The following is a 27,349-nucleotide window of genomic DNA, read 5'->3' as shown; positions in this document are numbered from 1 at the left end:
GAACAAGAAATAAATTGCTAGTTGCCAGGGAGAAGAGGTGTTGTTGGCCAGTTTTGGATGGTTACCCTGTTCTCCCTAGTTTCATCCCTTGCTATAAAATCACCTCTGTCAAGTTTTCTCAGTTAAATGTAGCTATTTTATGCTTTGGAGACTGATCTGGCATAAAGGTTTGTATGTAGAGCTTTCTAGCTGGACACAGGTCAGAAGGGAGGTGTGAAGAAGAGAAGTGTGAACACAGATGTTGCTAGTTGGGGTAAGTGGACAGTGCTGCTCAGGGCTGGTGGCTGGGAGCTGTGTCCTAGGAACCCCCAGGCTGGAGCATCAAGCAGAATGTTCACTGCCTCACCTTACCTGTGCAGAACTGGCCTGCTTGATAGTGGGATGAGGATGATGAACAGCCTGGGAAAATCCTGTCTGAAGTGTGCTGAAAATCTGAAATTAATTAATTTGCAAGGAGCCAAATGAGGAAGAGCTGGCAGAAGTGTGTCACATAATGAATGCTGTAGAGAAGGCATGTCATGCACTTTTTGCAGCAGAGTGTAGAGGGATGTTTAATTAACTTAAAAGTTGGCAAATTCACACCAAGTTAATTACATTGTGGAATTAATTCTTCATTGAAAGTTATCGAGGCCAAGACTTCCAGCAAGATTCAAAATGGAAGTTCCAGTTTTATTTGGGCAGCAAAAGGTGCTCTGAGCTGTAATAGCGAATCCCAGAGGGTTTTTGCAGTGTTGTGCTCTGAGGTTTAGGTGAGTCCCTAACAGCTTCTGATTGAGTGACACTGTGAGGAGGAGGAGAAGAGATTATTTACATTTTCTGATTCAAACTTTTTACCTTACTCTGTCCTTTAAGTAGCTGTAAATGCTGAAAACATGAAAGAGCACTCTCTTTCTGATACTGGGCAGGATCCAGTGGGATCATTCCTGAGTTCCTCACATTCTTCATAAAAATTTGTAAAACCTCTACAAATGAATAGCTCCCACTTCAGACTTCCAAAGCATGACCTCATTAGAGAAGTGGCAAAGGCCAATGTTCAAAGGTGCTGTGAATCACCTACTTAATGACAGCATCTGATTCTACTTGTCCTCTCAATATCTGAACTATAGAAATGAAGATTGTAGTGAAAATTGACACAGCCTTACAGCATCAGGGTCCCCTGGAAGGAGGAGAGGAATAAGTGAAATACCAAGTCTGGATAAGAAATAAGCACAAGAAAATAAAAGCATGGCTTATGCTGGGTGTTTCAGGATTATTAAGTACTTGGCAAGCATTATGTGGGCCACCAGCAAAGCTGAGTGGCTCTTTTCTGTTGCTCATTTGGGCTCACAGTCAGAGGATGTATGGATCCACAGCCAAATATTGACATTTGCTGCATGCCTTTGTCAGGTCTGCATGGGCAGTTGTCCACCCGTGCTGGGCACTGGGATTAGTGGCATTTGGAGGCCAGAGATGGTTGAAGAGACCAGAACGGGAGAGAGGATCTTAGATTTCAGTGTACAGGTTTGAAGGCTGAGAGCTGCTACATGTGTGTTGGTCATGTGCATTTCTGTCCAAAGCAGGCTGTGTGCAGTCTGCCTTGTGCTGAAGAATGAATACGCACAAAGCGCTGCCAAGAGGCGGTAGATCCTACCTGTGAAAATGGCCAGCTCTCCAGGCTCTGCTGGTCCTCTGTCCCAGCTAGGACTTACTAAATGTACTACATGATGTCTCTTGTGGCTTTGCTGTGAATTAAGTAATCTGTATGGTCACTTCTGAAGCAGAGCTGTGTTGTAGCTGTAGAAGCAAATGGACTGATGACTGTCAAGTCTGTCATTGGTGCTCTCTAGTCCTCAGGTTGGCACATTTGATAATTATCCTACTGTTCACAAAAGAAGCAAGACACAATGGGAATTCCTGCAAACCAGTGAATTAAGAAACATTTGCAATAGTAATTAGCTTCTTGTCAACTCATGGCAAGGGGAGAACAAGAGCAGAACAGTATCTGGTTTGACTTATTGGCACAAATATGCATTCATGGACTGTCTGCAAAACTGCTACTTCTGGACCACTGGCTCCTTCCTGAAAGCCAAACTCAAGTGCTGAGCTTTATCATCATGGGCAATGACCTTTGCTGACACCTGTCTGCTAGAAAGGCATCGCTAGTTTTCGCTTCTAGTGGAGGTGAAAATGAAGACAGCTCAGTAAAAGTTTGCTTCCTTCTATTAGGGATACCTGTAATTTAGTTCCAGCTTCCTTTTTTAAGAGAATTCTGTGTTGCATGAAAGAATGTATCGGGGATGTGAAAGCAGTGGCTTCTTTATGCTTTGAAATACTATTTTTGAAGTCTGAGGGAAAAGGCTACAGAAACTGCAGAATAAACTCATCACTATATGCAATAAATCATGAATCAGAACTGAGGAAGAAAAGGAAATGTTTGCACATTTGGCTTACCACGGCAAAATTCTGTTTCTTGATCAAGACTAGTTGTAAGCTGTAAATGGAGAGGAGTAGGAAGGATGAGAGTATGGAGATGAGATTTTCCAGCTGCACAGAAACGAGTGCCTTGAACCTAGTGGGAACTCGGGGTTTCTGCCTGCTGTGTTTCACAGGCACTGCAGGGCAATCCCTCCTATGAGAACAGCTGCTGTGTGCTAACATCACTACCAGCTGTCACATTAGGTCTGTAATAATGTCATGGACCTTTAGGAGCCTTCAGAGGTGCTAGAGCAGGGAAAAAACGGACTTGTCAGATATTGTGAAAGCTGTGGAGAACAAGGACATTGGTTATGTCTTGAGGTAATTGAAAGTGTGCAACTGTTTTTCCTTCTGAGTTATTTTGTAGGCATAGGAGAGTAGAATCTGAGTCAGCCTTTGGGTAGTAGAAGTCCTTGAGTAAAGGGATGCATATTTGCAGTGCTTCCTAAACACTCCATCCTCTTGGCAGCCACCCTTTATGCACTGCTCCATGGTAATAAGGTCTTCCCTAAGCCTTTTCTTCTCAAGGCTGAACAAATGCAGCTCTCTCAGCCTTTCTTCACATGAGAGGTCTACCAGTCTAGGTTGTTAGGTGCTGTTCTGCTTAGTGAAGTTTGTATTCCCAAGTAAAATAACATTAGGTCCATCACCGCCACCTTAGCAAGAGTGTAATTGAAAGCCAAGAGAAAACACTGCAGACAGATGCAGTGAAAGCGTAGGTGAGTTACTGTCTGCTTTAGACCATTGCCATCCTGGCTTGCAAAATACAGCTGGAGAAGAGGCCTTCATTTAACACAGGTCAGGACACATAAAACTCCCTTTCTCCTCCCGGGGAGATGTGAAGCAACATTTCACTGCTTAAGTAAACCCATCAATAACCATCCTTCAGAAAGTATTCTAAGAAGGGATCTCTAAATGGCTTAATTTTGCAGGGAAGAGTTAAAAATCTGCTGAGACTCTGAGGAAGATGTAAGCAACTGCTTAATGTTGCTAGAGCGCTCATGGCTCAGAGGAAAGTGGTTCACTTTGATCTGCTGTTCTTTCATAGCAGGCTGTTCTGCTGGGTGTCTGAAGACGTCATTCCTTTCTGTATGGTGTTAAAAGTAATAAATTTTTATACAGTCTATTGGGGTTGGAAAAGCTGAAGTAGTTTTACTGTTTGGGTGCTTGACAAAAGAGCAGAGTTCTTGGGAACCAGAACAGAGGTAGTAACAAGGGTGTGGGTTAAGTTGTTGGGAGAATTGCTTATCAGAATCTGTCAGCATCCCGACACTCCCTGGAGCATCCCATAATGTGGTTCACCTTAACGAGGCTTGGGCACTCTCAGCTTATGACAGCACTGCCTCTTAGCAGCTGGAAATACAAATTCAGGGCTCTGTGATTTTTGAACTCTGTTGACTGAGCTGTGATTGAGGGGTCTGAGCTGAAAGTATCCAGAAGTAACTTCTTGGCTGGATTGGTGAATTGAGCACTGCCATGTCAAGATTAAAACATGGATATTGGCATGGAGGAGAGACACATTCCCTTCATTACCTTGTTTCTTAAATTCCTCCAAATTAAATGTGTCCTGTAACAAAACTTGCTGTACTAAAATGCTAGGGCAGCTTTCTGAGCTCAGTTGTGTCGGTGTGAGCTGAAATTCCCCCCCACCAACAATAACCAGGCTAGCTCAGTCTGGAAGCAAATGAAAAGCTGTATTTACAAGCAGAGTCTAAAATCTACAATGAAATGCAATGAATATGTACAAATATACAAAATTCACAACATTCACAAATATATACAATCAACAGAAAAAGCACAATCGATCTCCCTTTGCTTCCCCCCAAGGGGACCCTCCCAAAGGGGCCTCCCTCTCCCAGGAGCTTCCCCCCCAGACCCCCCTGGACAGAGAAGCAGAGTTAGTTAAGCAGAAAGTTGTTAACTTAGCTGCCAAGGTCAGTGTGTTATCTTCAGCCAGAAGAGAAGAAGAAACAGCAGCCAGACAGCCCAGCAACTGCCCCCACTGCCGAACGCAGAATGTGCAGAGTGCCTACTTTGTTTTGGGTAATAGTTCTTAAACATTTCTATCTATCCAATGGAAGTGTTTAGAACAATCGTTATTTTGCTTTCTTACACCCAATAGTGACTTATTTACATTCTTTCACTTTCTCTGTTCTGAATTTTGCAAGGAAAAATTAAAAAGACAGTTTCAAACCATCACAGTCCACCCCTTCTAAACAATTCCATTGGCTGCTACTATCATTTATCTAATCCAAAATAATATCTACAACAATAGGTGAATAAAGACCATAGTCCATTCCGGCTATTTTAGATGTAGATGATTCAAAAGAGTCAAATCACAGGAAAAACAGCAAACAGCTTTTTTCCTCGCAGATGGAGCGAAGGAAGGAACAGGGACTCTCAGGTGACTCAGGGCTCTCAGGGTTCGTGCACCGTAGATCTCGTGAACTCTCCTCTTGGGCGCGATGCTGTATCTGCGCAACACTCTGAATTTAACCTCTCTCAGCCAAAGTTAGATTTCTTTGTGGAATACACTGAATTTCACCATTTTCTTGCATCACCCAATAGGTGTGACCAGGACCTTCAGCAGAAACCACCCCTCGGACAGGTTTGGCCTCTCCTGAAGGCGAAAATCCCCAAACAGTTTTGCCTAACAGATTCTTTTCTCTGATAACAGGAACTCTGTCACCTTCTTCCTTTCGCAACAAATCTGATTGGTCAGGTCCAGCTCGATTCACTGAACCTCTACTATTCACCAACCAGGTTGCTTGTGCTAAATGTTTCTCCCAGTTTTTCAAAGATCCACCCCCCATGGCTTTGAGAGTGGTTTTCAGCAAACCGTTGTAGCGTTCGATCTTCCCTGCAGCTGGTGCATAGTAGGGAATGTGGAATATCCACTCGATGCCGTGCTCTTTGGCCCAGTTTTTTACAAGATTGTTCTTGAAATGAGTTCCGTTGTCTGACTCAATCCTCTCTGGAGTTCCGTGTCTCCACAGGATTTGTCTTTCCAGACTAAGAATGGTGTTACGTGCAGTTGCATGGGAACTGGATAAGTTTCCAGCCATCCAGTGCTTGCCTCTACCATAGTCAGCACATACTGCTTACCAGATGGAGAACGAGGTAGAGTGATGTAGTCAATCTGCCAGGCTTCACCATACTTGTACTTGGACCATCGGTCACCGTACCACAAGGGCTTGATCCGCTTTGCCTGCTTAATAGCAGCACAAATGTCACAGTCATGGATGACTTGTGTGATAGCATCCATGGAAATGTCAATGGATCTGTCACGAGCCCATCGGTAGGTTGCATCTCTGCCTTGATGTCCTGATGAGTCATGGGCCCACCGAGCTAAGAACAGCTCACCTCGGTGTTTCCAGTCAAGATCAGGATCAGGATCAGAGTTTGTGTCCACCTGGGAAACTCTTGCAGCTAGATCTGCCTGATGGTTGTGTTGTTGTTCTTCAGTAGCTTTGCTCTTAGGAATGTGAGCATCGATGTGTCTCACTTTCACTGGGATTCTCTCAATGCGAGCAGCAATGTCTTGCCACAGATCTGCAGCCCAGATTGGCTTTCCTTTCCTCTGCCAGCCATTCTTCTTCCAGTCTTTCAGCCAACCCCACAAGGCATTGGCTACCATCCACGAGTCAGTGTAGAGATAAAGCTTTGGCCATCTCTCACGTTCAGCTATGTTAAGAGCTAGCTGGACAGCTTTTACCTCTGCAAATTGACTGGATTCTCCTTCTCCATCTCTCGCTTCTGCAACTCTGCGCGTTGGGCTCCACACTGCAGATTTCCATCTCCGCTTGTTCCCAACCAGACGACAGGAACCGTCTGTGAACAAAGCATATCTCTTGTCATCATCAGACAGATCACTGTAAGGAGGAGCTTCCTCAGCACGAGTTACTCTCTCCTCTGGAGGTTTAGCACAGCTTGTGCCTTCTGGCCAGTTTGTGATCACCTCCACCAAACCAGGCCTTTCGAGATTTCCCATTCGAGCTCTCTGTGTTATCAGAGCCATCCACTTAGACCAGGTAGCATCTGTTGCATGATGTGGTGAAGAACCTTTGCCTTTGAACATCCAATTCAGAACTGGCAATCTAGGAGCTAGAAGAAGTTGTGACTCAGTTCCAATGACTTCAGAAGCAGCTTTCACTCCTTCATAAGCAGCTAAAATCTCTTTCTCTGTTGGAGTGTAGTTTGCCTCTGAGCCTCTGTAGCCACGACCCCAGAAACCAAGAGGACGTCCTCGTGTCTCCCCTGGAGCTCTTTGCCATAAGCACCAGGTTGGACCATTGTCACTCGCGGCCGTGTACAGAATGTTCTTAATGTCTGGACCAGTTCGGACAGGTCCCAGACCCATCGCTTGGACTACCTCTCGCTTGATCTGGTCAAAGGCTGCTTGTTGCTCAGGACCCCATTGGAAACTGTTTCTCTTTCGAGTCACATCATAGAGAGGTTTCACAATCTGACTGTATCCAGGAATGTGCAGTCTCCAAAATCCCACTATGCCTAAGAAACGCAGAGTTTCTTTCTTGTTGATGGGATTTGCCATGGTGGAGACTCTGTTTATCACATCCATTGGGATGTGACGGCGACCATCTTGCCACCGCACTCCCAGAAACTGGATTTCTCTGGCAGGTCCTTTCACCTTGTCTCGCTTGATAGCGAAACCAGCTTGCAAGAGAATGTCAAGGATTTTATTACCTTTCTCGAAGACTTCTTCAGCAGTCTCACCCCAGACGATGATGTCATCGATGAACTGAATGTGTTCTGGAGCTCCACCTTTCTCCAAAGCATCATGGATCACTGCATGGCAGATGGTTGAACTGTGAATCCACCCCTGGGGCAAACGATTGAGTGTGTACTGAATGCCTCTCCAGGTGAAAGCAAACTGAGGCCTGCATTCCTCTGCCATGGGAATAGAGAAGAAAGCATTAGCAATGTCTATGGTAGCATACCATTTGGCCTGCTTGGATTCCAGCTCATATTGGAGTTCCATCATGTCTGGTACAGCTGCACTCATGGGTGGAGTTACTTCATTCAAGGCACGGAAATCAACTGTCAGACGCCACTCTCCATTCTGCTTTCTCACAGGCCAGATTGGACTATTGAAAGGTGAATGAGTTTTGCTGATGACTTTCTGACTCTCCAACTGACGAATCAAGTTTTTTATGGGCACCAAAGAGTCACGATTGGTTCTGTATTGTCTGTGATGCACAGTTTGAGAAGCAACCGGCAGCTTTACATCCTCTATCTCATGTTGTCCCACAACTGCAGATTCATCTGAAAGCTCAGGTCTAATGGACAACTTCAATTTTCCTCCATCAATTTCTACAGTTGCTATTCCAAAAGCCCATTTGTAACCCTTAGGGTCTTTAAAACGCCCTTCTCTCAGAAAGTCAATTCCCAAAATACAAGGTGCATTAGGACCTGTTACAATAGTATGTTTCTTCCACTGCTTCCCAGTTAAACTTATATCAACCTCTATCTTAAACAACTCTTGAGATCCACCAGTGACTCCCTGAATAGTTATAGATTCTCCCCCTTGATAATTTGATGGTATTATGGTGCACTGAGCTCCTGTGTCAACCAAGGCCCTGTACTTCTGAAATTTTGAAGTGCCAGGCCACTGGATGTACACATCCCAATAGATTCTGTTATCTCCATTATCCCTTACCTCCCCCTGGCGGAAGGCAGGGCACCCCTAATGGTGGGGATTACCTCCACATGTACAGCTGGCACAATGTCCAGCACCAGAATTAGGATCACTGTTGGAGCTATCAGAGTTGTTCTGGGAAACTGAGGAAGCGACAGCTACCCTCCTGGTATTGCTACCTCGGGATCTGCCCCTCTGCAGCTCCTGTAACCTCTTGAAAAGATCAGAAGTTGGTTGACCATCCCATCTGTTCATGTTCTCACCAAACTGATCACGCAGAGTTATCCAGATACTGCCACGTGATTGCCTCTGCTGTCTGTTTTGGTTTGACCTATTCTGGAATGGCCTTCTTGGAGCACGTCTGTTCCTAACAGCTGAAACTTGTATCCATCTGGAGGAAGAGGAATTAGAATCATCCCCCTTCATCAAGTTGGATATGGAGGTTTTAAGTTCCTCCTTCAGCTTTTTCATGCAATTCTTCATTTCTCCAGACAAAGTTTCAATGGCTGAAACCAAAGAAGTACATGCAAGACTATCCTCCAACTGCCTCATTTGGTCAGTGAAATGGCCAACAGTAGGAGGTGCTCCACCATAATTTCTTGCCACAATCCTGCTTGCCAGAATAGTGGCATAATTAGGAGGAGCAAGCTTAATGAGCTTTTTGGCAAGGCCTGTTCCAACAGGAATTTCATCAGGATTCAGAGTCTTATGATCTCCATACATTACTTCTCTCACAGCAAACTCTCTCAGACGCTTGATTCCCTCAGCTATTGTGGTCCAAGGCTTAGGGTTCCATGGTAAATCATCTCTGCTGGGGTACCTCAGCGAGACTGCCAGTAGGAGGCGTGCCCACAGAGAAACTTTACCAATGCACTTGCCTAGATGCCTGTCTATGCCTGTATCCTTTGAGAGCATCCCCAACTGAGAGGCCGACTTGTCACCTACCACCAATGCTGGGGCTCCCATATCAAAACACCTGGCTAGCCAAGACAGGACTGGCTCATTATCTCCTCTGATGTAATCCTTCCTCACATGTCTAATTTCCTGTCTGGGTGCATTAGCTGACTGTATGTCATCCTCATCATCATCATCATCATCATCATCCTGAGGTCGCTGTCCCCATAATCCTATTTTAATCCTCCGTTGAATTTCTTTGAGTTCAGAGGCACTACCAGCAGTTGCTAATCTACTAGGGTCTACATCCTGACCTACATCTCCATCATCCATGTGGGGTCTCAAGAGGTCTACCAGAGTTTTAAGGCTAACCCTCTCTTCCTCATCAGAAGGATCTTTCTTAACAGAGGGACCCTGAGTAGAAGGACCCTCATCTCCATCTGCACCATCTCCTGCAGCATCTGCATCTCCTTTACGCTTTCTGGTTACAGTGGCCACCAAATTTACTGGCTTGGTTTTCACATTCACAGCAGAGTTGGAAGAGCAAGTAGCCTTATGTCTTTCTTGACACAGTGCTATCAGTAGCCATATGATTATTCCAAGAAGCAACAAAATTAAGGCAAGCACAAGATATCTAGGGTACCACTGGTTCCAAGGACCCTCTGTAGTTGTAAGAGGAGTAACAAACTCATATGTGTCTGCTAGCAGATCCATAGTTGAGTTACCATAGCTTCTTAGCCCAATAAGACCACAACAGAATTCACCAACATTCAGTAACTTGTTCTTAACCCAAAGAAACGACTTATATGCCACATATCTCACAATCTTGTCTATCATGCAGGAAACAGCCCATCTGTAGACAATCACACTGATAATAGATGAAATAAAATTACTCAAAATCCAAAACAGCTTCATTTTGCTTCCTAATCTGAGCAGAAATAAATCACAAGCAATCGAGCCCCGAGTTGGAGCGCCAAAAATAAAAAGTGTGTCGGTGTGAGCTGAAATTCCCCCCCCACCAACAATAACCAGGCTAGCTCAGTCTGGAAGCAAACGAAAAGCTGTATTTACAAGCAGAGTCTAAAATCTACAATGAAATGCAATGAATATGTACAAATATACAAAATTCACAACATTCACAAATATATACAATCAACAGAAAAAGCACAATCGATCTCCCTTTGCTTCCCCCCAAGGGGACCCTCCCAAAGGGGCCTCCCTCTCCCAGGAGCTTCCCCCCCAGACCCCCCTGGACAGAGAAGCAGAGTTAGTTAAGCAGAAAGTTGTTAACTTAGCTGCCAAGGTCAGTGTGTGTTATCTTCAGCCAGACGAGAAGAAGAAACAGCAGCCAGACAGCCCAGCAACTGCCCCCACTGCCGAACGCAGAATGTGCAGAGTGCCTACTTTGTTTTGGGTAATAGTTCTTAAACATTTCTATCTATCCAATGGAAGTGTTTAGAACAATCGTTATTTTGCTTTCTTACACCCAATAGTGACTTATTTACATTCTTTCACTTTCTCTGTTCTGAATTTTGCAAGGAAAAATTAAAAAGACAGTTTCAAACCATCACATCAGTGACCTCCCCAGTGATGAATTTTTAAAGCCTTTCTGGTCACTGGCACAGTCATTATGGTAATGCAACTCCCTGTTCACAAGTCCTTACAACTCCCAGTGTTCTTCCACAACCATTATCAGTCTTCTAATTGTTTGAAAAGGAGGATTTCTGCTCTGGCTTCCCCGCAGTAGTTAAGCAGTGTGGACTTTTCTGCCTTTTGCATCCAGCTGTCAAAGCGTGTGGAAATTTGCATTTGCATGAAGGGTTTTTTGCCCAGAAGAAATTATATTTTTACAAAAACTGTGGGAAGAGACTGGGCCATTTTCAGGGCTGGGGAAAAATAGGGACAGAAATTTGCAGTACACAGTGCTTATGGAAATGTCTGATTTGCTCTGTATTGCACATTCTAAACAGTAAGTGGAATTACTACTGTAATTATTTTTCTTTAGGGAACATTTCTGACTCGAGATATAAAGGCTCTCTATTAAATAACATTTATCAGGAATGTTTCCTTACATACTTTTCAGAATTGTATTTTATTTTTATCTCGAGCCAGATCTGTCTCTGCACGGTTTGTGTCAGGGAGAGGGAGAAGAAGTCCAACAGTCAAATGCCCCATAGGCAACAGGAAAGCAAGTGGAGAGATGAAAGATGAGCTTCCAGCTGCTGCAGAAGGGATATACACTTCAAGGGTGCCCTATAAGCCTTATAAAGCCATAAAGGAAAGAAAACAACGTTAGGAAGGGTCCCAACAGCCATGAAATTCCAAAAATGGCAAGGACTGCTTTCATCGTGTAAAGTGTTCGTTAAAGCTTTAAATAATGAACTAAACTCCTGACACTGAGCATGGAAACCTTCCCTCTTCAGCCAGTCTCTGTTTATTTTAGGATAATCCAGGCCATAAAAGCAGTGCCGTGCAGATGCTGGGTTCTGGGGGAGCTGGGGGTGCCCCAGGACCACACCGTTCCACGGGGGCTCTGCACGCCGGGGCCTGGCCTGCAGCCAGGCTGCTGGCAGCTGCTGCTGATGCAACGTCTGAGCCAAAAAAGTCCCCAGCAGTGCTTCCCCTGGCTTCAGTTAAGTGTTCAGGGGGCTCCTCAGGGGAGTCTTCTCTTTCTTTTTTTTGTTTGAAGCCCAGAAGTATTTTGGGTATTGAAAGAATGTGCTGAAGACTTTGGGACCTGAAAGTAAGTGGGGAAACTCTTAAGGGGGGATTCAAGGTGGAGATACTGAGAGATGTCTTCTGTGTGGAATGATCTGCTGCTCACATGTTTAAAACTGTAGAATTTCAATTGAGACTAAGAACTTGCACACAACTATTTAATTAGATACTTAATTTCTCTATCAAGAAGAATGCGCAGAAAGTATTCATTTTGCGCAAGAAAACTTTCCGAGTTCAAAAGCCCTTGTGCCTGGTGTTTAGCAGTGATGGTATAGTTTACCTTATGTGCTAATAGCATAATCTGTTGAAATGTTTTTTTGCTGTATTAGAAGCCTCTTTAGAAAACATTACAAGCTGTAATATACACATGGAGCACTCTTCCTTATCTGTCATTGAAATTCAAACATTTTCTGCTTTGCTTGCAACATACAGAAACAAAATGTATGCCTGGGGAAAGGAGGGAATTCAGTATCTGGGAATAAAATTATCATTGAATGCTTTAAGCTACAGCATACTCCCCTGAAAGGCTCTTGAGCAGTGCTGCAAAACTCTATGCAGTGAAGGTGTGGGATCCCATTAATTTTCTACCCAGTGCCATGGTTTACATTTGTTTCTCTGTTGTAGTTCGGAGTAGGTTTCCAAGATGCTTGCAAGGTTGAACATCTTTTTAAAAAGGCATTGCAAAAGAAAACGTCTCCTGATGTGTATTTTGTGTTCGTGCTACATGAGATATATTTGTGCAGCTTTGATATCTCTGTATGTGCATCATCCCAGACAAAATCTTTTGTCTCTTGGTGTATTTTTGGGACCAGACAGGGCGACTGTCTGCATCATGAGTGGGAGAAGCGAATGAGTCACAGCTCTCTTCACGAGGAGCTTTGTTTCATTCAAATCCCTCTTGCCAAGATGCTGACACTGAATTTGAGTCATCAGCAATAAACAAGTTGTACAGAAAAACGGATCTTTAGAGGGCATAAAATCTGGGCAAAGGCACTCACCAGGAGCTCGCTGGTAGTCAGTGTTTCAGAGGAGTTATCGAGTACATTATTTCCCAGGGTGGGTTTTTCCATAAGTGTCTTGAACTAATTCAAGGTCCCAGCCTCAAATTCCATTTCCAAACATGCATGGGTAGTGAAAACCAGCAGCATCAGTCAGGCTGCCAGGTTGCTGAGCATGGAACTGAGCTTTCACTGGACTGGAGAAGGTGGTTGTAGTCCCTGGTTTTGTCATTAGCTTTTTACCTGTGCTGTGTCTTGAAAGATTGAGATCACTGAGAGGTGCTGGCCTCTCCCAGGAAAAAAAAAAGGGAAGACTAGGGGGAATGGAATAAAGCTGGAAGTGGGGAGATTCAGACTGGATGTGAGGGAGAAGTTCTTCCCGATGAGAGTGGTGAGAGCCTGGAATGGATTGTCCAGGGAGGTGGTTGAGGCCCCATCCCTAGAGGTGTTTGCAACCAGGCTGGATGAGGCTCTGGCCAGCCTGATCCAGTGTGAGGTGTCCCTGCCCATGGCAGGGGGGTTGGAACTAGATGATCCTTGTGGTCCCTTCCAACCCTGACTGATTCTATGATTTAGGAAAATTTTATCATAAATTTGATTTGGTTTAGTGGTTTTTTGCTCTGTGTAATTTAATTGAATTTTGCTTGAATACATTTACTTCATATATCGTGGTAGCAGTCCATCAGGATATCTTGTGTTCAGGAGGGGATAATAGATCAGCTAATCCATACTTTAGTTGAAAAGTAACTTTTATACTACAATCGCTCAAAGCCTTCCACTAGCAAAAAGCTAAAAGGTTAATATTTTGCTGGTTACATAAAGTGTGCCTTTTTGATTATTTACATTTTAAGATTAAATGCTGTGGTCAGCCTACAGCGTGAGACACAAATGGGTGGAGCTGACTCACAGGGAGATCAGGAAAGGGTACAGGACAATGGCAACCATTTCAACATTTACAGGCATTTTTTTACTCCTCAGAATGTCTTACTCAATGTGGAGTATTGCAAGGGGCTCTCATTACCTGGAGTTCCTCCCTTGTTTGTGAGGAGTGTGTGCTGTCGTGTTCTCTGACCTGCCTCTTCCTGCTTTGCCTCGCTTTTGTAAAGAAAGCCAACAGTGCTGAAGGAAAGACAAAATCAGAGCAAATGTTCCAAGGAGATGGAGGCTTTCCTGCAAACAGTAGCAGTTGTGGTGAGCACAGTCGACTGAGCTTATGCTCCAGTGTGGCTTTGCTAAATATAGGCACAAAATGCTTGTTGTCTGTGGCCACTGATGTAGGAGAGCGTTGCCATCTGCAGCCTGGGCACAAAACACAAACAAGGAGATGGGAGTAGGATAACAGAGTCCCAGAGCCGTGGTCCTGGACCTAGCTCGGGCTCCTTCCTTGGGGGGGTTGGATGGTCTGCAGTGGGTGCTGCCCATTGCATTGCAGAAGAGGCATTTACCCTCTTGTGCCTGAAGAGGCTCTGGAAGACGAGAAACAAGAACTGAACTGGTCTTGTGGCAAAGGTAATCAGTGTAGTGTGTGCCTGGTGGTCAACAGTCCTGAAGAGTCAATTTTAAATAAGGACAGGGAAGAAAATCAGGGTAAAATTTGCTCACTGTTGCTGGGTTCAGATCTTTCAGGCTCATGCTCTCCTGCTGACTCTCCAGGGTACACATCTGTGTGTCCCCCGATGGTGGAAACCTGTCAGATCACCAGTGGAGGTGAGGAGGAAAAGAGAAACATGTCCAGAGGGAAGAAGCCTCAGAATGCTGATGCAAATGTGAAGTGGCTGCAGTGAAGTGATTGCAGCCTAGGCGAAAGGAAGCGAGGAGGAGGATGGCCTGGGGACCATCTGTGGGATGAAGCTGAGAAGTAATGGAACAGGGCAGAGTGGAAGGAATGTGCTTGAAGAGTCAGTGGGTTTGAAATTTAAAGGCTTAGGCCCTCTTGCCAAGTCTACCACTTCTTCCCTGGGTAGACAGGGAGTGGTTATCATTTGAAGTGCTTCATGCTGCCTGTTCTCATTTAAAAGCACAGCTACTTTAGCTAGTTCCTTTGTGAAGCACTTTGAGAGGCGCTGCTGAAGAGGGCAGGTGTTACTTTGAGCACTGATTTTAGCCTGGAGCAAGAGGTTGGCTCAGGACACTGACAGAGAGACTTGGAGAATTTTGCCTCCTTAATTCTTGTAGGAACCATTCCCAAGAAAAGGAACATTTAAAGAGGTTTTTATGTAGTTACTGATTTCAAAGCAGCCCACAGGAAGCTCTGAAGCTCTGTCTATAGGCTGATGCTGATTTAGCATCCATTTACCAAGGTGGGTGGGCTTGAAATGTGGATGTAGTTATCTTGGGAAATGGTCTCCTATGGTGAAGGTTGAAGATAGGGACGGAAGGGTACAAACAGGCATGGGTTGCTGTATCTAGTTGGACATAGGTGCCATAGAATCATAGAATCAAGAAGGTTGGAAGAGACCTCAAGTATCATCGAGTCCAATCTGTCACCCTACACCTCATGACTATCTAAACCATGGCACCAAGTGCCACGTCCAATCCCCCCTTGAACACCTCCAGGGATGGTGACTCCACCACCTCCCTGGGCAGCCCATTCCAATGGCCAACCACTCTCTCTGTGAAGAACTTTCTCCTCACCTCCAGCCTAAACCTCCCCTGGCGCAGCTTGAGACTGTCCTCTTGTTCTGGTGCTGGTTGCCTGGGAGAAGAGACCAAACCCCTCCTGGCTACAACCTCCCTTCAGGTAGTTGTAGACAGCAATAAGGTCTCCCCTGAGCTCTGCTTCTTTTTGTGGCTTCTGCCCTCCTAAACCCTCCACCTTTTAAAAGAATACAAATCCAGTGTTGTGACTGAAATTTCCCTGCATGACAAGTCCCACAGCAGTAGAGATGCTTACTGAAAGGGCAGGCAGTGTGGTGCTAGTTCAAAACTCCTGTAACTGGACAGTCTGTCACCCTGGGTAGCATTCAAAATAGCCTGATGTGAATGTAAAAATGCAGAGATGTGTGTGCATCCCTGCTCACACCTTGGGAAAAAAGAATCTGGACATCTGAATTACACTTAAATAAGTTTCTTAACCATTAAAGGTAGATCCAGAGCTCCAGAGCCAGAACTGTATCACAGCTTCAGTTCCAAAGCTCTCCTAAACCATAGCCAGACTAACAGTCTGCTTTGTTCCACATACCTGCTGATCCAGCAATTGCTGTTAGGAAACTTTTGCAGAATTTTTTTAATCCTCACATTAAGGGGAAAAAAAAAAAGTTACCTGAGGAAACTGCAGGCACCATGAAGGGTCACATTAACTGAAGAAGTTCAAACATTTTTCTTCTTTTTTTCTTTTTTTCTTTTTTTTTTTTTTTTAGATTTAATTGGAAAGTCAGAGAAAGAGTCTTTATGCTGCTGTCTTCTAATGGATTTGAGTTGTAGATTTTTTGGTTTGATTTTATTCGTCTTAGACTGCTTAGAAATCAGCTGAAGTGTTTATATTGCAGAAATGATGCAGCAGTTTCAAGTCTTTTGTGTTTTCCATGCTTGATTAGGAAAATCCCATTAATGATAGCAAATGCTAATCAGTGATGTGTTTTGCCAGCCAACATAGGCCCACACATTCTGTATAATCCATTGTTTATTAACCTAATGAAGGTCATTGTAGCTTTTGAAAGCTTGTGTGACTAGCATCTCAAAATGGTTTTAAAGCTCTGTGTCACTGGACTTTGGTTCTGGAATAAATCAGGGCTGGGTATTTGCTTGTCAGAATGGCTCTGGCATAAATGAGGCTTTTCTGGGTGGAGTCATCATCCTGTGCTTTTCATTTGTTCGTTGTAACTGTCAAGACAGACAAACAGTGATGAATGGCTGATGGCACTGCCATTAAGCGGCTAGGCGTCGTCTATCCCTGTATTACTGATTTTCCTTTTCTTCTCTTGTCAGGTGACATCACACAGAAGGGATATGAAAAGAAGAGATCAAAATTAATTGGGGCCTACTTGCCACAGCCTCCTGGTACGTGTACCTGTGCTCGTGCTATATGAAGATGTCAATGTACTGATAGCTGCACAGTGAACAGCCACCTCTCTGAAGTACCTGTGGCAGAAGCAGAGCTATTGTTCTGCAGAAACAGCTTATGCCATTCCTTTCCTGTCTATTTTTATATATGTCTGCTTTGATGTGTGTGTACACTTTTTACACCTGCTGCTGTGGGTTTGGGAGTCACTTCTGGGAAAACCAAGTCAGCCTAGACTCGGTAGAGAGGCAATTCTTAGGGGTGATGAAAAAGTGCAGAGGAACACCTGATGTCCTAACTCCTGGAGACCTTGGTCAAGTAAAGCTTTCTGATCAGAGCTATACACAAGAGTGGAAGAGAACCTTGGAGTTTGTGCCTTCCTCCATTTCCAGGTTTTCTGTCCAAAACTCCCTTCTGAAGAGAGATCAGCAACATCCCTAGAGCTCAGCTTGCCCTAGAACACGAGTGGCTGATGCATGCCTAGGCTCAGTGTAGAGGGATGGGTTACATGAATTTGCCCAGAAGGTGCGAAAACCCTTCAGTCTCAATTTAATAATGTACTGTTTCCTTGGAATTACTTTATATACAAATTCTTCTGAGGCACTGGGTTGTGAAGTCTGACACATAGTTGTGTGGATTGCTGTGAACCTCCAGTTTGTGCCAACCTCACAGGAGTGTGCCCGACACACTCGTGGCATTTCACTCTCCTTTTGGAGGTTTCCTGTGGGCTTGGCTGTTCTCTGAGCCGTGCTTTTATTGAGGGCCTGGGAGCTAGCTTCCTCCTTCCTTGCAAAATCTTCCCTTGCTGGAGGAGCTGATGGTTTTCTGTTTGAACTGCTCACATGAGGAGGCACTGCCCTTGTTTCTTTTCTTCATCTCTCTCTCTGTTAGCTAGCTCTGCAGCTATTTTCTGCCCTTGTATTGCACTAGGCGTGCACCACTTGTGGGAACCCCACAAAAGAGATCAGTGTTGCAGACACCTCTGTTTTCTGAAGTAATACAGCCTGCATTGAGGGTGTCCATGACATTTTGCAACCATTGGAGATCATTAGAGAATGAAACAAATCAGCTCAACAGAATTACAATAGCGGGGGTGCAGGTATTAAATTTCTGGGTATTTATTGGTCTGACCAGACTGTCAGGCATTCCAACAGTCTTCACAGCATGTTCCCATGAGACTTAGGTTTACTGAGTTATGGAGAAGCTGCTACCTCACAGTGACTCTCAAGGCAGTGGTGTGGTTGGCATTGGATTTTGTTTGTAGTTAGTTGTAGCCTTTTTTTCTTCATACAAGAAAATAGCAACTTTTTCTCCAGAGAGCTCATAGTCTCCTGGTCAAACTGTGTGCTTGGCTGAAACTGCTGAGGATCCATCATGGATGTAATGATGAAAGAGAAAGGGTGGTGGAGAAGCCTCTGAGTTTTGCCTTTCAAGCTGTCTGTTGTGTCACTGAAATTTTGCAGTGTAACAGGAAGCAGAGGATCACTATGAGCCAGTCCTTGTAGTGAGGTCCATCCAGTAATTTGAAGGGGCTGTGGCTCAGGATAAAGCTGATTTAGTGATATTTTAAAGATGGGAGGAAATTAAGTGAATGGTTCCTACTCTACCACTTTGCAGAAAGTCCTGCACTGGGGATCTGGGGAATGGATGAGTGGAGGAAGATGATAATAGGATGAAGAGGAAAAGCACTGAAGTATTGTTCACTGTTTTCTTGTCCACACACCAGGCTCAGACATTTAGCTGATGGCTAAATGAATTATTTTGTAATAGTGGAAGATACGGCTTCTACTGTGGTTTGCCTCCAGAAAGTTGTTCTTTGTGCTTGAGTCTTTGCTGTCTTTGTACTTTTTGTTTGTTTTGGTGTGTTACCTGCTGGACAAAGCTTGAAACAGTGCAATTTGATAATCTAAGACTTTACTCATTTGAATGACTTGAGGTCCCTGCTCACTAGGGAGGGAGAGATGAATCCTTTCCAAGAAGGCCTTTTGAAAGCTTCTATTAATATCTCAACAATCCCATGCACAACCAATTAGTCTTTTGCTTCTTTGTCATAATCTGGCTTGATGGAGGACCGCAAGTTTTTATAAGCTTTGGTGGTTTGGATCTTGCTTTTAAAAGGCAACAGATATTTCAGAGACACCTAAACCCAGTCGGGAAACGGACATGGCTCTCTCGTTGGAACTGGAGGCAGTGGTGTAAGGCAGAGCTTTGCGTTCTGTGCCGGCATTCAGGAGCATCAGGGAGGTGTGAAGGCAGTGCCCTGGCTGCACCTTGCTGGCAGCTGAGGCCCATGTTGGCAGCGTGGAACATGGCCCCGCCTGGGCCTGCCAGCGTCCTGTGGTGTCTGTGCGTGCGTGTGCATGTGTGCTCTACTGCATGGGGGCTGCAGCTCCATTCCTTGCTGTAACAGATGAAACAAAACTAGACGTGAATTAATTAGTTTTTTTCAACTTGTTACAGCAGCGAATGGAGCTGCGGCGGTGCGGTGCAGACTGCAGCACAGTGAAGGAGCTGCCAGAAGAATGCTCCGCACTGCCAACATTGGTGTCTGTGACATCCGGGAAGCAGCCGCTAGAGAGAGAGCAGCCAGCGCGGCAGGAACCCGGCCTCTCTTTTATTTTCGTTTTGGTGAGCACAATGAATGTCTCTTTTCCAGTCCGTATCTGTCTGTAACTGCCTCATCTGGAAGCCCCTGGTGGACACCCACATCGATGCGATAAGACTAGGAGCCGCTGGTGGCAGGGCAGGCCAGCCAAAGAGCATCTGGAGAGCCATTACCGACTGACCTGTCTAAGACTGAAGTGATGGGAAGGGAGAAGGAATAGTCCTTAGAGAACCTGTGAGCATGGTAGAGTCTCTCTGGCTTCCATGCTGTGCATGCTTCACAGGAAGCTTTATGCTACAAGCTGGTGAAACACTGGAGAGCATTGGCATTGGCTTTGTACAGAGCTCTGGATAGGTCCAAGCCCACCAGAACCCAGAGGAAGCTATAAAAGTGTAAGCACCCCTAATTCTGTGCAATTTTCAAGCAGGGATCTCTGCCTGAGCTCTGCTCCTACTCAAACCGTTCAGGAACAGGATATGGCTGATAGAGCAGAGTGGAGGAAGAACTTCCTGAAGGGCTATGTGTCTGCAGTGGGGACCAGCAAGGCCCTTCAGCAGATACCCATCCTGCCTTCTGGAGGTGACCTGTGGCTGGTGACAGGCATCCTGCTCCTACTTTCTGGGTTTGTAGCAATGCTACAGGGGATTCAGAGCCTCTCAAGACAGCAGATTCTCTCTTTGCAACCATATGAGCACATGGAGGACATCATACTCTTGCCTATGTGCTTGTACCCACTCCCACAAGGCAGTCCAGACATGAGACAAGAGATGGCTAGAGGGAAGATAAAATCTGCGGTTCTACCAGGAGAAGAGGTGCCTGTAAGAGTGACCCCTTTGAGAAGCCTTCCTTGCTCATTTTCAAACCAATTCACTGTAATACTGTGGAGGAGATCTCTGTCTTGGATCCTGACTGTACTTAGTACTTCTCTTACATAGGGCTGTTCTGAGTCATTTCCCTCAGTCTGCCATGACTAGCTTCCTCTGTTTAAAAGTTTTTCAAAATAGGAATGATTACATTTAAATGGCAGCTTCAGGTTTAACAGAACTAATGATATAAAATCACCTAGGTCTGAAATGTAGGCAGTAGAAGGCGTGGCCATCTCCATGTGGGAGCACACATCCATATGTGTTGGGGTGCTGTCATTTCAGGAAGGAAAAGCTGTTATTTTTCTGGAATGGGGTTCTTGAAAGGTGAAGCTGGGCAGCCATGTGGTTGATGCTCTACCAGGTGATGTGGGAATCCACTCTTAAGCACTCTAATTTTGACAGGATAAGCCCGGAGAGTATCTTGCCATACATGCTGCACAGCAAACATGCGGTGAGTCTGGCACTTGGGGGATGTGCTGGACATGCTGCACGTCTGCAGGTTGCATGCCTGCAGGCAGACAGCAGGTCTGACACATCCAGGTGCTTCAGAGACTGCTCATATGCAAAGGACATTTGTGCTGTTCCAGAGAGGCTGTTGAACATCCAGGAGTCCAGAGCAGATACGCTGCATTCTGCAGTGTGAGTGGGAGAAGGGGCAGGAGGAGTCCCCTTGTTCTGTCCCATTCAATCCCCACATGTTCTGCTTAGGCAGACAGAAGTACAGCTTTGTTTCCTCATCTTCAGGAGGTCAGCTTGTGGCAGGAGATGCTCTGTGCAGAGCAGTTTTTCTCTTCTTAGCCTGCCCATATGTCAGACATCTAAAAATCTCAGTGGGTCTGGACCTCGGCATCTGCCTGTGGATCCCAAGCTCTTGTGACACAACCTTTCTCTTTTGCCTCTGTTCAGGAGCTGTGACAGCCAGAGTCACTACTGACTTAGAGACATTTATTTCAGAATAGCTTTTTGAAGATTATCTTGATTAGCTAAGTCAGCTCTGGTAAGGTAACAAGTGGAGAGCTGCATGCACACTACTAAAGGAAAGGCTCCCTAGAAGTCACTGAATTACCTGCATCCCCCATAAGCTGTGGACTTGCCCAATTTGCTTGCAGTCTTTTGCCAGGAAATTTGATTATTCATTCACAGAACAGAGATGTTGTTATCAATTAAGCTTTGCTTCTAACTGCTTAGACATGGGTGGTTCATTCTCTCTTAATCAAGTGCTGTGTCTACACCAGGTTACTTTCTGTAATTTCCCATCGCTAGTACCCACAGCACGGCTCTATTAGTAGCGTAACTGTCAGACCAGTCACCAGCGCTTTATTTATTATGGCTAATAAATCTGTGTGATGCAGGGTTTAAAAGAGACCTGCTGCTCCTTTCACATGCCCAGAGACAGAGCACTCCACCTCCTGCTGCCAGAGCCCCAGCAGCAGCAGGGGGAGGTTTGAAGCCATGCAGTGTAAAGGAAACAATGCATTAGCGCAGGAGATCTCCTTGTCCTAAGAAGAAACAATTTTCTGTAGAATTACAGGGACCATTTTCTGTAGCCTCTGTTACTAACATGACATAGATAGATGTATCTGTAATCTATGCATCCATTTGCATACTTTTCTATGTCTGTGTGTGCATACGTTTGCTTTCACCTGTTACTGCAGCTAGCCCTTTGGGCACTCAAAGTAAGCTTGGCAATTGCAGTTTCGTTTTCTCTTTCACAGACATGACTTAGATTGCAGCATTGCTTGGGTTGCAAGAAAATGTTAAAACAAAGCTTGGTCTGGATCTGGACAAAAAACCCTCCTTGTGTACTCCGTTATTAACGGCAGGATTTCCTACCACATCTGCCTTCCTAATCCTTAAAGACCTTACCCAGGGCTAGCCATGCTGGAGCACTCCATGTGTGTGGATTGAGAGCACAGGCCTGGCTGGAGAGCGCCTGTGCTGCACAATTCGCGGAGATGTTTCTGAGAGCAGTGTGGCAGATGTTGCACAGATGAGAGATCTGCATGCAGATGAATGCTTAGTTAGTCTTGGGGTTTAAAACGTTTTGGTTTGAATGGATGGTTGCCTTGCAGAGCTTACTTTGGTAAAAAGAGAAGTTCTGAAAGCATCTGAGAACCACCTCTTCCTGCCATCGCTTAAAGTTGATGGCTATGGCTTTGCTTTCGCCATGCTGTCCAGGAGCCCAGTTACTGTTCCACACATCCTTTGGATTGATGATGGCACCTTTGTTTCCTACCCTGCAGTATCAGCTCATCATATTAAACCTTGTTCAAAATACACTCTCCCTTCAATGACTTTTCACCCTAAGGCCAAAAATGGGTGCAAGGGAAGAAATGAGAGCATGGAATTAGTAATGTGAGAAGCAGTTCCAGCACTCAGCATGATGGATTTTTTTGGGAGGATATTTTTAGTATACATTAGTTGGGGTGTTGAAGTTCATGGAAACCATCTCTGAAATATAAGAACGTAGGAGGAAGCATGAAGATGTTGGTGTAAAAGTCAGACAAATTGATCAGAGATGTCTCAGTCAGACATGAGCCATGGAAGGTGGAAAGGATATACACCACTGAGGGCTGTGAAACAAAACTCCTGTGCTGGAGCCAGTGGAAGCATGGGAAGAGCTAGTGGAGGCATGGGAAGAGCTGTGTAAGATGAGAAACTGCTGGGATTCACAATGCTGCCTGAGTCTGTTTGCAGTGTAGTGTGACCAGAACGTTGGTGAATGTGTTTGCTATGTGGATTTTTGCATAAGCTCCTAAAAGAATCTTCAACCGGCACTGTGTCACTGTGGGACTGTGTAAAGTGGAAATCAAATATCACATGAAGATTGGAGCTGTATTGTGATGTCCAACATCACTGGGATAATGGAGAGGAAAAAGAAGCCCCCAGCTGCCATGGTAAGCTTGAACTGAAAGCTAAAGCTTTCAAAGGAATGCTGAAGGCAAGATGGAGATTGTAATAAGGAAAGAGGATCAGTCTGAAGCAAGTGTGTTGTTTGACATCAGAACCAAGTGTAGCAGTAGGAGTTTCTGGGTTCATCTGCAGCTCTTCTCATGGGACACACACTGTAAGTTAGTTTTAGAACAATAAATGTAGCCTGTGTCTACTAATATCTCTTGTCAATTAGACGCTGCAGCTTTTTTAGATTCAAAAATTTCACACAGACACAGGGATAAGAGAACTTACTGCCAAGCATTGTTTTTGCATCTCCAAATACAACTTTTTAGTCATCCATTTCAGTTCTTAATAATCTGAGTAAGTAATTTCAACAGGTATTTCCTACTGCTAAATGCAAGAGGCTGGTTTTACTTCTGTCCTTACAATTATGTGTAGTGTGTAAATCTTTATAGAGATAAAAGACGATAGGAAAAAAAAGAATTTAATTCCTTTGAGTACTACTGGGTTTTAGCCCTGTGCATGGCAGTGCCTGAAGCTCTCTGCTTCATTAGCTCTTTAGCTCTAGGCTGAACTGGACTTGGCTGCTCAAGTCCTTCTCTGGAAGAGATCAGGGCAGCTTATTCTGGCACTGTTGCAGCTTAGGTTTGCTTTCTTTTCCTGTTGCCTGGTGGAGTTGTCCTGCAGAAGCCTCTTCACTCTTCTCTGGAAGCTGTCAGGCAGCATTGGTTTCTCAGGGGTTTATAGACAATGCTGTTGTTATGCTGCCACTGTCATTGAAGGAACCTGAAAGAAAATACCTATTTAAAAAATAAAAGGGATGAATAGAGGGTTGGAATCTTAAATACTGTGTGGTTAGGCCTGACATACTTAGGTGCTGCAGGTATCTGTTGTAAGACTGAGCTATTTTTGTTGTTTTGCTGGAAAAGATTATTATTTTTAGCCTGGTTTTGAGCAATTGCTGTTTGCTTTCTGGCTGAAAATGCTTGTAGGTATTCATGTAGTTCCCTTTCCACAGAATACTTTGTTTCCATAGGTCAGTATTGTGTTGTCACTAGCAAACATCATCCAGCCACAGAAGGTTTTAGATAATAATCACTCATGTAATTCTTCGTGGGAGCTGTTTCTAACCAGTCTGCAGGGAAGCATCTATTAGCATGTTAAATTATTTCCTGGCTACTGCTTTATGAAAGGTCACCTGTTTGGGGCAGAAACCCACTGCTAATCTTACTGGCTGCCTGCTCCTCTCATGTAGTCTGTGGTCCTGGAACAAAGGTTGTCTTAGAGAGAACCAGGGAAGTAACCACAGCAGAAAATCTGACCAGAGGCAAGTGCTGTGTAACCTGTGACGGGACATGGTTTGGCCACTGAATGTTTGTCTGTGCCTAGTGTGGTCTGAACTCCCATTCCCTGGTAACTTGTGGAACTCAACCAGCATGAGCTTGTTGTTTTGTTGTATTGCTGCAGGGGTGGACCAGGCACTGCCACAGGAACGCCGAACACCTGTCACTCCCTCCTCTTCCTCTCGATACCACCGCCGCAGGTCCTCAGGGTCACGGGATGAGCGCTACAGGTCAGGTGAGTAGAGCTGGAGACCAGAGAATTACAATGAAACATTGAAGTAGCTGCTTCTGTTCTTGGCTTTTTGAAAGGAATGTTGTTGTAAGCCTCTGTAGAAGCTATACATGGGAATGATTGTGGTACGGGTAGAGACACCAGCCCGGCACATAGAGGTGCAGGTACAAAGCTAAAATACATCTGAAATTGCCTCTGGCAATTAGTGTGCAGGGCAAGAAGGGCTTCTGCAAGCACATCAGCAGCAAAAGGAAGGCTGGGAAGATGTGGACCCATTGCTGAATAGGGCATGGGAACAAGTGACAAAGGGCATGGGAAAGGCCAAGATACTTAATGTCTTCTTTACCTTGGTCTCTACTGGTGCGACTTGTATTCAGGAATCCAAGGCCCCTGAGACATGTGGGAAAGTCTTGAACAAGAAAACTTAGCTTCCATGAAGCAGGATCAGGAGAAGGAACATTTGAACAAACTGAACGTGGACAGATCTGTGGGACACAGTGGGATGCCAACATCATTGTGAGGTGACCCAGTTCTTTGAAAGGTTGTGGCAGTCAGAGGGAGCTCCTGAGGACTGGAAGAAAGCAAGATTCATTCCTGTCTTCAGCAATGGCAAGAAGTAGGAAACTACAGGCCAGTCAGCCTCACTTTGGCCTCTGAGAAGGTGGTGCATCAAATAATCCTGGAAACAGTTCTTACATATATGAAGTGATCTGGATAGTCATCACGGGTTTATAAACTCCCTAGGTTTGTCAGGCCATGCTGCATATGCTACACCTTAACTGGATGAAGGGTAGGTGTGCTCAGCTGTTGCTTCAACTGCTTCAGGGACTGCTGCATTATAAGCCACCTTTGCAGGCGACAGAGGCCACAGGCTGGTTTTCTTCTGCTACCTCTGCAGAATAAAGGAGCCATCAGCCATTGGCACAGATAAGGCAGAGATAGACCCTAATGAAATGAGAGTCAGGAGCCAGTGACTGATGGTTGTGGAGGACGCAGAGCTGTGCAAGTTGTGGATTGTGCTTGAGAAATGCAGGATGCAGTCAGAGTCACTGTGCTGACACAGCTGGAAAATTATGGAGAACTCTTGTGTTAAACCTTTTGTAACGTATCTCTGGTTCATTCCATTAGTTAAAGAGCTTGCCAGTCCCATTGAAAGGAAAAAGGAAGTGCTAAGTGTTGGCAGAGCAAGTCCTTCTAAGTCCAGACTGTTCTGATGAATGTGAAAACTCCCCTTGGGTTCATGCTGTGGATGCTGTCACTCTGTCTTTGAATAACAGTTGTGTGAGCTGTGTGATAATTCCTCAATATTTAAACTCCTAGAAGCTTTCCCCACATTACCCTAAAAATCATCTGATTTCTACCCAATGCTTTTAAACAGGTGAAGATATACTCCCTGGAATTGTTTAGCAAATCCATGGTCCTAAAACCTCCAGTCTGTGCCTCTGCTGGGCTGTTCTGCTAACAGCATGCATTTGACTGTGTGTCATCTGCTGGAGCCCTGCTTGGTGTTTCTAACCCAAGATGTGGAGCCAGTGTGGGGATGGGTGGGAGCAGACATCATACACATCTTCTCCGTGTGCCTCTCCTGGTACCTCAGGAGTGCTCTGAGCTTGGGTTGCTGCCTCTTGCACATCAGTCACTGCCTGCTGCCTTAAAAGGGAGGTGTTTGTTCACTGAAATGTTTCTTAAGGTCTTGCCTTAGGAATGGGGAGAAGCATTAGAATCATTTAGGTTGGAGGAGACCTTTAAGATCATTGAGTCCAGCTATTAACCCACACTGCCAAGAAACTTATGAGTGCAGGATTCTCTTTGAGGAGAGTTAGGACTGTGCTGCTCTGAAAATGTCCTTGGTGTTAGAACTGGAAAGCTGACAGTATTGTGGGGGCTTTTGGCAGGGCTTTGAATTCTTCCCTTGACTCCTCAGCAGGTGACAGCAAGTTGGCTTGAACAGCTGCTGACTGCATCTTCACTTGCTCAGAAGAAAATAACAAATGTCAGTGAAGGGAAATGTAAACTTCAGCTTAAATTTTGAAGATATGTCAGGTCATCTTCAAATTTAGTTTCAGAGGAGCTTTGCTAAGACACAGTGCAATGTTCCTATCCTGAATGATGTTCTCCTCTTCTATGCATTGCCTCTGTGGGATCAGGAGTCTCTTTTTTGGTCCCACGACTCTTTGTCACTTGGCAGTCATATTTCTTTCTGGTTATCTTGTCTTCAGATTCAGATTGGCTTCAGGTAGAAGCCTTTGTTTCACTTGTTCTTTTGCAGTGCTTAGTACTTCAGCATTTCTGCTTTGATCAGGTTGTGATTATTGGATCCTAGCTGTTACCCACTTTCAGTGCTGCTTATACAATAAGCCAAGAGGCACATCCTCTTGGAACAGGCCCAAGACGAAATGAATGTGGAGTCTTTAACCAAGATGTAATTCACTTCTAGGAAAACATTTCCCTTCCTTATTTTTTTTGCACAATTTATTTCAATTAACATCTGCAAACAATCCTCTGCTCTGATCAAAGTCCTTTTCTGTCTCTTTTTGCTATGGTTTTCCTAACTGGAAGTCTAACATCCTGAAAGTCATCCAACTCTCTTTCCATGCGTTTGCTTTTTACATAAATTCAGATGTCAGCCAGGATTGTTTAATGAACTCTCTTTGGGACTCAAAATCATTGCTGCCACTAATATCACCT

General features: G+C 44.8%; 1 protein-coding gene across 1 annotated transcript in view; it reads left to right on the top strand.

Moving 5' to 3' along the window:
- The window catches only part of DIP2C (disco interacting protein 2 homolog C), a 235,832-nt gene that overhangs the window by 112,637 nt on the left and 95,846 nt on the right, over positions 1 to 27,349 (top strand). The window contains exons 2-4 of the mRNA XM_054389931.1: positions 16,648 to 16,719; positions 19,181 to 19,348; positions 24,554 to 24,664. Coding sequence (XP_054245906.1) covers positions 16,648 to 16,719; positions 19,181 to 19,348; positions 24,554 to 24,664 — 351 coding nt within the window. The remainder of the gene's footprint in view (positions 1 to 16,647; positions 16,720 to 19,180; positions 19,349 to 24,553; positions 24,665 to 27,349) is intronic.

Source organism: Indicator indicator, chromosome 20, assembly GCF_027791375.1.
Source record: "Indicator indicator isolate 239-I01 chromosome 20, UM_Iind_1.1, whole genome shotgun sequence".
NCBI classification, from domain to species: Eukaryota; Metazoa; Chordata; class Aves; order Piciformes; family Indicatoridae; genus Indicator; species Indicator indicator.
The sequence above is the reverse complement of the archived record's forward strand: the minus strand, read 5'-3'. Positions and strand labels throughout refer to the sequence as shown.